This window comes from Ceratosolen solmsi, unplaced genomic scaffold (assembly GCF_000503995.2).
Source record: "Ceratosolen solmsi marchali unplaced genomic scaffold, CerSol_1.0 scaffold1, whole genome shotgun sequence".
NCBI classification, from domain to species: Eukaryota; Metazoa; Arthropoda; class Insecta; order Hymenoptera; family Agaonidae; genus Ceratosolen; species Ceratosolen solmsi.
Window position 1 is genome coordinate 9,925,152 of NW_011948415.1, and position 10,292 is coordinate 9,935,443.

The 10,292-nt window shown below is 39.5% G+C and overlaps 1 protein-coding gene across 6 annotated transcripts in view; it reads right to left on the reverse strand.

Annotated features, from left to right (window-relative positions):
• The window catches only part of exd (PBX homeobox extradenticle), a 55,011-nt gene extending 45,094 nt beyond the window's left edge, over positions 1-9,917 (reverse strand). For all 6 annotated transcript variants that reach the window (XM_011507888.1, XM_011507890.1, XM_011507886.1 and 3 more), the window contains exons 1-3: positions 9,755-9,917; positions 8,461-9,069; positions 7,574-7,647 (exon numbers count right to left, since the gene is read on the reverse strand). In XM_011507888.1, coding sequence (XP_011506190.1) covers positions 7,574-7,647; positions 8,461-8,693 — 307 coding nt within the window. In that variant the 5' untranslated portion in view covers positions 8,694-9,069; positions 9,755-9,917. The remainder of the gene's footprint in view (positions 1-7,573; positions 7,648-8,460; positions 9,070-9,754) is intronic.
• Positions 9,918-10,292: the final 375 nt, after the last annotated feature.

Below are 10,292 nucleotides of genomic sequence, written 5' to 3' on the forward strand. Positions count from 1 at the left end.
GCCCCGGTGCATCGATTCGCGCTGCGGCCAGTATTTCTATGGTGCCGCCAAGAATGAAACACGCGTATGGGGCAAAGAGCCGGGACGGCTCGTTAGTCGGGTCGAAGGAAGAGTTCGGGGCCGCACTTACACGTACGCGAAATGGAAGAGGAGAAACATGAGAAACAGGAGAAACAGGAGAAAGAGAAGAAGGAGGAGGAAAAGGAGGAAAAGGAGGAGGAGGAGGAGGAGGAGGAGGAGGAGGAGGAGGTGAAGATGGAGGTGGAGGTGGAGGAGGAGATGGCGAGGGTGAAGATGGAGGTGGAGGTGGAGGATGAGATGGCGAGGAAGCCTTGCGTAGAGGGAAAAAAGGAGCGGGAAGGGGGCGGGTGGTGAAAAAATTTTTGAACAGCCAACGGCGGCAACTCTCGGTCGAGGCAGAAAGGAAGGCCGGTTCACCTTGACTGCGAGTACCGACGAGCTAAATGTATATGAGAGATAGAGAGAGATAGAGAGAGATAGAGATAGAGAGAGAGAGAGATAGAATGCCCATCTGCATGCTATAGAGGCGAGCGCGCGGCATTTGAAGATCAAGTGGAGAAAACGCGCTGCGAGAGATGCCGATCTCGACGAAGAGAAAGAGATTCGCTTTTAGCGGCCCCGGGGAGACAAGAAAACGAAATAAACGAACGAAGGAACGAGCGTCTAAGCGACCAAAGGGGACGCGTTGAGAAAAGGATAGAGCAATGCGAGAGATAAAAAGAAAGAGAGAGAGAGAGAGAGAGAGAGAGAGAGAGAGAGAACGGGAGAGAGATAATGCGTTACGGAGGATAGTGAACGCGCTTTGAACGTAAGTTGAATACGGACGTGGCAGAAGAGGAGGGGGGAAAGAACGTTGACTCTCGACTCGTATGATATTCTCACGATTAACCGTACCCGCACGGGAGGAAATTCTTTTTTTTATGACATAAAATGTGTTTCTTTGCACTGCGACTTGAAATTTATATTTATTTTTGCTGGGACTTCGCCACTAAACTATTTCACGACTTTGATCTTTGATATTGTGTCTAATTCATAAAAATATCAATCCCTGAATATATCGGGTTGTAATGATTAAATGACAAAATGACAAGAATCGTGAGACATTTTATAAGCCAATTAATATTTTCATTTTCATAATTGCCGAGGATTTACATATGTATAAAATCAAATTCTTCAACGTGCTAAAACAACGGATATTTTATTCAAATTTGCAATAATGATGTCTTCTGAGACGTTCACATGTCTAAAGCTCGTTTTAGAGAAACTACGTTGAAATTGTATTTATCAAAATTGCGAAAATAAGTATTTAAGATAAATAATATAAACCACTCAGCCGAGTAATATTTTAAAGCGAATTCAAGTGAACATGAGCACCGAAAATAAATATTTCATCCGTCCAACAGTTTCATTTATATTTACAACGTACAGCTGTACATTACTATATTTTTCTCATTTCACTCAAAATCTTTCCAATACAACAGAAACATTAGCAATAAAGTTTGAAATTACACTCAAGTAAATCTAATTATACGCGAGTATAATAATTATGCCGGAGAAAGCAAAAGCAGATATAACAAGAAGATAAAGGAAAAACGTATTTGTGCATTCAGCGCCAATAACGAAGCTGAGTCGATATCGAACTGCTGACGTTTTCAATGCCACGGGAGAGACCGGCGAAGGTTTGCTTTTTTCTTTACTTTTCTTTCTCTCAGCTCTTTGGGTGCGAATGCGCAGAAAGAGTTGATAAAGCGACTTCAGAGGCATTCGTGCGTACGACTATATCGGCTTTTTATACCTATACACGGAGAACCACCCAAGACCTTTCTATTATTCCTGCTTCAATCTTTTCATTCGTCTCTGCCCTCCCCCTCATTCTTCCAATCGCTCTATCTCTCTCAATATATCTGTCTCTCTCTCTCTCTCTCCATCCCTCCCTCCCTTCCTCGCCCTCCCGCCCTCTGCCACCCCCTTACCCGTCTTTCTTGCTTTTCCTCTCCCGGCCAACTCATCTCTCGAATAATGAACATAGGAATATATGATCGAGAATGAGAAATAACGTGAAAAGAGATAAGATGAACGAGAAATATCGAAACGAAATTAAAGGAAAACAGTAGAAAGCTATGAATAAATAATATCTCAAGCCAATGTAAAACTTCACTTAAAGTGAGCTGAAAATCTCAGTAATTGCATTAAAGGGTAAATGAGCAAATAAAATGAATAATTCATATCGATACAAAAAAATATTTGCTTATTGTATAACAGCTCATTAATTCGCTAACAATGTACAAAATAAGTAAAATAGCAACTTGTTTCTAATATAATAAATATAAAAAAAATTATTTAAAGTTTTCAATGACATATTACAAAATTAATAATTATTAAATGCAGCAAGATTTTTTTATTGATGATATCATATTGTAAATAAAATGGTATTTTCAAAATTGTAAAAAAAATATCCACGATAAATAGCATACCTAATAATATATACCAGCATTTATTTTAAAAATTTAAGATTTTCATCAATATAAAGTTCGTTTACCTTTACTTATATTATACATTTACAAAATATATATATATTAAACTAACACAAAATGAACTGGAATTTAATACAATCAAAGAAAATTTATTATTATACTTATGGAATAATTTATTTTAATAGAAGCACAGAGGCGTACATTATCAAGTATATTACCTTTGTCAAAAGATATTGGCAATGAATGATACACAAGTGCGTAACATGTATTAGAATAAATTGTCACATACACTATACAAAGTATAATTTATATAATTAATCGTAGAATAAAGTTAAATAAACCCTTTATTTAATAATGGATCTCGGTAAATATGCCTGAATCAATATTATAAATAAATAGCACAGCTAATTTATACATGGAATTATTACTAAGTCTGTTTATTTTGTTCATGTAAATTTCATATGAATAGTATGTAGCCTGAGTAGAGAGAAGCTTTGAATTTCTTGTTTTAACTATATTTTTAATGAATTGTCCAAACTATATTTATAGAGTTTAATCAATACGAATGTGAATCGAACGAATAAATTTTAACTAGTTTAATTTACAACTTCCTATGCATTATGAAATTTAAAAATTCGTATTTTTCCTTATCTAGATATATATATATATATATATATCGTAAACGTAGATATTTTTTGAAAAACATTAATTTTCATAATTTTTAAAAATAAATCGAAGTTATTTCAGAATTACTGAATAAAATATATTTAGAAAAGTTTGTATTTAGCGCTGTGCATGTGAGAAAGAGAAAGAAAGATTAAGAGTGTGAGATACGGGGGACGTACGAGAGATGGAAAGTAACTTATTATTAGACCAAGTTGAACGAATCTGGTCTAGTCGAGATCTAACAAAACCCGCTGCCAAAGGGCGTCCAAAAAGGCAGACCCAGCGACAAAAGGGAAAGAAAAAAAGCGTAGAAAGAGGATTAGGATTTGGAAAAGCCTGTGGGTTTTCTGATCTCCAGCCGGGCCTACACATACGAGACATTCGAGTCGTCGTCCCGTGGGAGAATGGCGCACCGTTGAAAATGGCCGGGAACATCTAAAAAGACATACGCGTACATGCATTGTTTGACTCTTAGTGTGTCGTTAGGCTAGTTAAGGCGCAAGAAATTGCAAAGTGAAAATTGGCACGTAAAATAATGTTTCAAATTGGATTTACTTCATTTATTGTTTATCAATTTTAATACGGCAGATGTGTTAATTTTATTTTTCATAAATAGCTTTGGTAGGTATTTTAAAGAGCTGAATTAGACAGATGTAACTATATATATATATATATATATATATATATATACAGATATACTCATTACTTATTTTCCCTTACGAGAGGGTTCGATAGTAATTTAAACTTGAAAAACACTAAAATTTATGCAATGAAATGGCATATTATCGCGATACTTATATCACTATCGACTATTTAACATTCAATTCATTTTAAATATCGTAATTAATAACAAATAATTAAGGCTGATTACTTCCATACTATTATGTTAATGTTAAACTCGTTAGTGGTAACCGAAGTGAGAACCATTAGTTTAAAACTAATCATAAATGTCCTTTTGGTAGATTAGTTGGAATGAAAGATAAGTGCTTAGCAACAGTTGACAATTCGGTAATGCTCATTAAGTGTCGAGCAATGCATTCCTAAATATTCTAATGAATTAACAATTTGAAGTAGTTTAAGTCACGCCGATCTTGCCAGCATAATGTACTATTGCATATTCAGCTATAATCATTAAATTACTATGATATTTTACGTTATCATTGTCGATTTATGCGATTGCTTTTAATATTTTCACACTATTTAATATTACTTGCCGCCAGAAGGAAATAATAATTAAAAGAAAAAAAGAAGAATTTTAAAGAGCTAAAATGTGACTTTTATATGTAAAGTATATTAAATTTATAATTATTTGAATAAGATAGACTGTTAAAAGCTATTTATAAATTGCTTGGATAACAATAACCCTTTCATTCGTCGGATTTCTGAAAAACCTTACCGCGGCTAACGATGAATTTTATTAAACAAAAGAGCCATAATAAACCGTATAAACAATCATAGAGAGGAGGCCCTTACACTAATGTAAAAGACATATTGGCGACACGCTGAGCACTAGGAGAGAGAGAGAGAGAGAGAGAGAGAGAGAGATCGTGATGATCGTCACGAGGGAGGGAGAGAGGATTACTGATCTAAAGTTATTCCACCTCGCGTCTCGCACGTTGATTATATTAAACGGCTGGTAAAACGGTCTGCTTAACATAGCGTTTATCTGCTCTTCTCGGTTTTACTACTTTTTCACTGCCTCGTCAGCCATTGCCCATAAACTCTCCTAGTGTTCGCTACTAGAACACCACCGTCTCTCACTTTATCTTTATCTTTCTTTCTGTATTCTTTTTCCATGCCATCTCACTAAGCTTTCCCAGCTCTTGTTTCTCTCTCCAGCCCTTTAATTTCTTTCCTACGCCAGTCCCCGTCATTTACTCCGAGGCTCGTTTACCCTCAAACGTGCTCTTTCATCTCTTTTATTCGCCAAAGCATTTGCTATAAAATAAATTATCTACTTTTTTTCTTGTATTATTTTTATTTCTTAAAGAAGAGAGCCAAGCATAGATTCAAAGCATTGTGAATGCCAATTGAATAATTTAGGGTTGAAGATTTTATAATTTTGTACTCGATTTATTTCAGATATCATCTAAATCCAAGTAACAATTCATATTTATAAATTGAAGGACAATTACATAGTTTTGAAACGCATGAAATGACATTGTAAATAAATTAAAGATATCATAATTAGGCACGTAATTGACTTTTTGTACTTTATTATTAAAATATGTTTAGGAAATTTTGGTTAATGCTTACTTATTGTATTGTTACAACGATGCAAATTTCGGCTTAACGGGATTTAAAAAGTTAAATATTAGTAAAAGTTTAAGTAGGATTCTCATCCATATTTAACTTATATAGTTTTAAAATATGAAAACACCTGATTCAAAGTAAAATAAAGATAAATATTCATTTAGATAAATATCCATTGAAGTTTCAGTTTGAAGTACACATTAACTAAGCAATGGCATACATCGAAAAGCTAAAAATCTAAAAGTATATATATTATTCTAGCGTTTAAAATCATAATTTCTGTTACGTTCTATTCAATGAATTGAACAAGCATTGGAAACTGTAAAACCACACGAAATGTTATAAATAACATAGTACGATAAAACATGCAACTGCAAGTGATTTTGTTTTCTAAAAATCAGTGAAATAAATATCTTACAGCTCAAAATATCATCGGCGTAATTACGAATAAGCAACGAAGCAACCAAGGAGCAGGCAAAGACTGACTCCCCCGTTCAAAAGAAAAAGCGAAGGAAAGAAATCGGCCCGAGTGGTCAGCCATTTACATTGGTCAGTGGTGAAAGTTAATTTTCCATTCGGGCGTATAGACATATATTTTCATCCTACTCTGCTTCGACGGCCCAAGTTCACGGATTTTTACCGGCCGCAAGAAACAATCGTACATACGCTTTGGGGCAACACGCGAGCCCAGTGAAACGACCGAAGGTCCCAAGGATGCCAATTTGGTTTGGACGGGGAGGGGGAGGGGTGAGACGTACGTAGGACATACGCAGCCCGCGCGCCAAGGAAGCTCAGACACACACCGTAGACGGGAGGGGTGACGGGATGGGGAGTGGCAATAGCGATAGTAGCTAGCAAAGGGGGCTAAAGGAGCGAGCGGTTGAGCGGGTGAGGGGGGAGGTATGGAGGGGGGGGGGAAGGGAGACTTACAGATGCACATCGAGGATACGCGTGTACGCGAGGGGCGTGGTGCGGAACGCGCCGCGTCGCAAGACACTTGGGCTCGGTCCCCCACCCCCCATGGCTTTTCTCCTAGGGGAGAGCCACTGCCGAGCCTACATTGTCCCCCGGCTCGATTCGCGCGAAAATAATTGCGTCTTTCGCGGTCGCTCGATTCGCGCCCAAAGCAATCCGAGTGGCGCATAAAAATTATGTTTACGAGCTTCGAATGGTTTTCCGGGAGGGGAGGATAAGGGAGTAGGAGCAACCAGTCGACTGCAGTGTAAACGACACCCGAGGAGGCGCTCGGTAGTCGATAGAATTTTCAATTTCATTATCCTCTCGCGGGTCCCTACTTTTTTTTACGACGCGCTCGGATTCTCGTTTGTTTTTATTTTATTGGTGCACGCGTTGCCGTTCTTTATTTCTTGGAGGCTTGACAACTGGATACGCTTGTCTTTTAATCGACCTATTGAGGCAAGCCATTGCCGAGGCTGGAACGCAACGATATCTGGCCAAAATGAAAGATTGTATATTACTAATGAATATGCGGCAAATGCTGCCTCCTATTACATTGAGATACATAGATTATTATATGCCGTTCAACCGTCTCGACGGTAGTAATCGACAATTTCATTCTGGCTTTATTGGTTTTACTAAAGAAATACGATTACGCGGCATACTAACGTCCCCACCCACCCTACGCCAATTAATTCAGCGCGTAACCGAAGCTAATTTAAAAAAAAAAAAAAAAAAAAAAAAAAAAAAAAATTGCATTTTACCCGTATGAAAGTGATAATATGCCGCGTTTCATTTGGCGTAAATTTTGCGTTTTGTTAATGAAAGACAATCGCTGGGAATTTTTTTTCTGTATACGCAAGATAACATCGAATACAATAAAGAATATTTGCCTTTTTATTGTAAAACAAATGTACCGACAAGTGCTGCGATAATTTTAATGAAACGTGAATGGGAATAGCGTTGGGTGGGAAAGCAGCGCTGATATTTCACGAGCAGTCATATCGCCGACATCTAGTGATAAGGCTTACGTTTATCAAACAATTTTGACAATAGCGCCTTCAGCAACGACAAACTTAATGCGCACCGTCAAATATACATACAATAAACATATATACGTCGTGCTACCGAATTGATACAAGGATCCCGTGACGGGATCATAAAAAAAGATTAAAGTTATAAATGTTCTTTTTCTTATTTACCAGTTTTCTCCTTGATCTCGCAGAGCACCGAAAATAAAGCTGGTTTCATTCTGTGGCAGTTTAAAGTATGCTTTCTGAAAATAAATTTAACAATATTTAATATGGATTATTGGATATTCTTTCTTATAAAGAATTATTAATATTTGTACTTAGTTTAGAATGTTGGAAATTAATTACTCCGCTCACTGTTATATTATTTAAAGCCACAATTTACAAGTTTATTGAAAACGTTAGGATTTTTATTGCCGGTATTAAAAATGAAAAGTGAGCATTTAAACAAAGTCAATGCATGTGTGTTAACCTTTAAAAAATTATGAATCGAAAACTCATACCGAAATTTCACTCGATTGCCATTGTATTATAAGTGTGTATGTGGGCGATTTGTCTTGCATTCTTATTATTTACCCACGTCTTTTCTTCTTTTTCTTCTTTATTGTTCGGTATTTTATTTATAAATAAATAATTAGTGAAAATTAACCACGGAAACGAAAGCAAAATTATGATAAGAAAAATTTAATTTGCGCTTTAATGTTGTGCCCGGGGTGCGCGCGCGAGTTATACGAAAGAAGCACTCGTTAATCTTTCAAAGGTCGTTCGAAGCCGTGGCGGATGAGAAAATTTTGCCAATTATTTGCAAATTTCCAACAACGCGAACGTAATAGAAAATAGAGATCCCCGACTTGCACACCGATTGCCCAACCTCCGTACTAAAAGCAAGCACTCGGCCTCGACTGAGCCGCGATAAACAAAATCTCAGATCCTTTGTTATCGGACGCAGGAGTCGAATCACGCACACAGGCTCGCGAACAGTCGCGCACTCGCGTCTCTTTCGCACTTTCGATGGAAAAGAAGGAGGAGAAAAAAGGACGGAAGGGCATCGACCGTACCTCGCTTGGGCCTCGTCGAGACTCTGATCGGTGATGTTCATGATCTGCTGTAGAATGTCGCCGATGTCCTGCTTCCTAGCCTCGACCGCTTGGTCGGGCCCCTGGGCCGCTGAGCCGTCGACGGGCCCCATGCCCCCGTAGCCCCCGGTGTTCTGGGCCCCCTGGCCCTGATTACCACCCATCAAACCGACCCCAGATCCACCGTGTTGCAGCATCCTCCTAGTCTCATCCATCAACCGGGAAGCACCGCGATACTCTCCCGTGCTTCTCCCGCGTATTCGCTCGCTGTCTTCTTTATCTCCTTCGAACCAATCTTCTATTTCTCGCACTCGCGAAAATTCAAGAGCCGAACGAACTGTGCCGCGAGCACGACTACGGTGATGACGACGTAACGCACTCACGCACACTCGTTTTGAGGTTATGCCGTGCCGCCGTTGCTGCTACTTTCCTCTTTGTCTCCTCGTCTCGTTCTCTCGCTTCGCTTTCAAGTCAAAAGGAGACTGGCACGCTCCAACTTTCCACGGACTTATGCACCAAACTACATTTGTCGACGATGACGACGACCACAACGTTCTCCCGCTCCTTATCTTCGCTTTTATGCGTACCTCGCTGTTAAAGTACGACGACAAAATAAAAGGGAACTTATTCTCTCTATTATTCTCTCTCTCCCTCTCTCACTTAGTCGCTCACTCGCTCGCTCGCTCACTCACACTCGATCACACTCACTCACTCTCACTCACTCTCACTCACTCTCTCTCTCTCTCATTCACTTCGTCTCCTCGCACACGCAAACAGACACGCGCGCGCGCACACGCTCGCTCAGTCAATCGCTCTCTCTCTCTCTCTCTCTTTTTGTCTCCCACTTATTCTCTCACATATGCACTCGAAACGTATACAGGTATGCGTGATCGTATGTCACGTATATAAGCATATACGCGTGAGATACTATATATCTATCTATTATCTATTCATCTACATCTGTCTATCCATTTGCCTATAAATGCATATATAAATATATATGCACGCATATATATATTTATATATTTATATACACGTACTATATATATATAGACTGACAATTGCATGCATGTATGTTGTGTGTCGAGTGCGCGCGGTTGTATATATATATATGTATATATATATATATATATATATATATATATATATGTATATATATATATATATGTATATATATATATATATATATATATATATGGATATAGTGCGTGCGCGTGTGCGTGTGTTCGCGTGTGGGTGGGTGAGTGTGTGTAGGTTGTCGCTCGCACGCACGTACGGATGGTGTGTGCGTTTGGCTCCCGACAGTCAGAGCGACTCCTCGTCTCCGTCTCCACTATCAGCCTCTTTGACGGTTTGTCGTTTTTTACGTATACAGAGTTTCAAGGTCTTCCTCCTCTATTATGCCCTTTCGTTGTTCCTCTTGCCGCCCAATAGTTGGCCGACAGTGATTCGCGCTCACTCCTCAGTCCCGGGACTTCCACGAAGCTACTGCCGCTGCTAAAATCGCGGCTAGGGTTGGAACGCCGCGGTCGGCCTTACAAGGCGAACGCAACAGTCTCTTCCTCGCGACACGCGCACCAGCACGGAAGATCTCAGGCACACTCAGACGGACCGAGTCGGCAGACCCTCGCAGTCTGCGCCGCCGAGACTCACTCAGGCTCGCTCGCTCGCACACACTCCAAGCTTCATGCCACTCATAGGCCGCAGCACTGGACTACGCTCGCGCGGCTCCTCGCCGCCTCGGCTCTCCCCCGGTCGCCCCCCTCCCCCCCGCTGCCGCCATTGCCGCCGAAGCCGCCACCGCCGATACAACC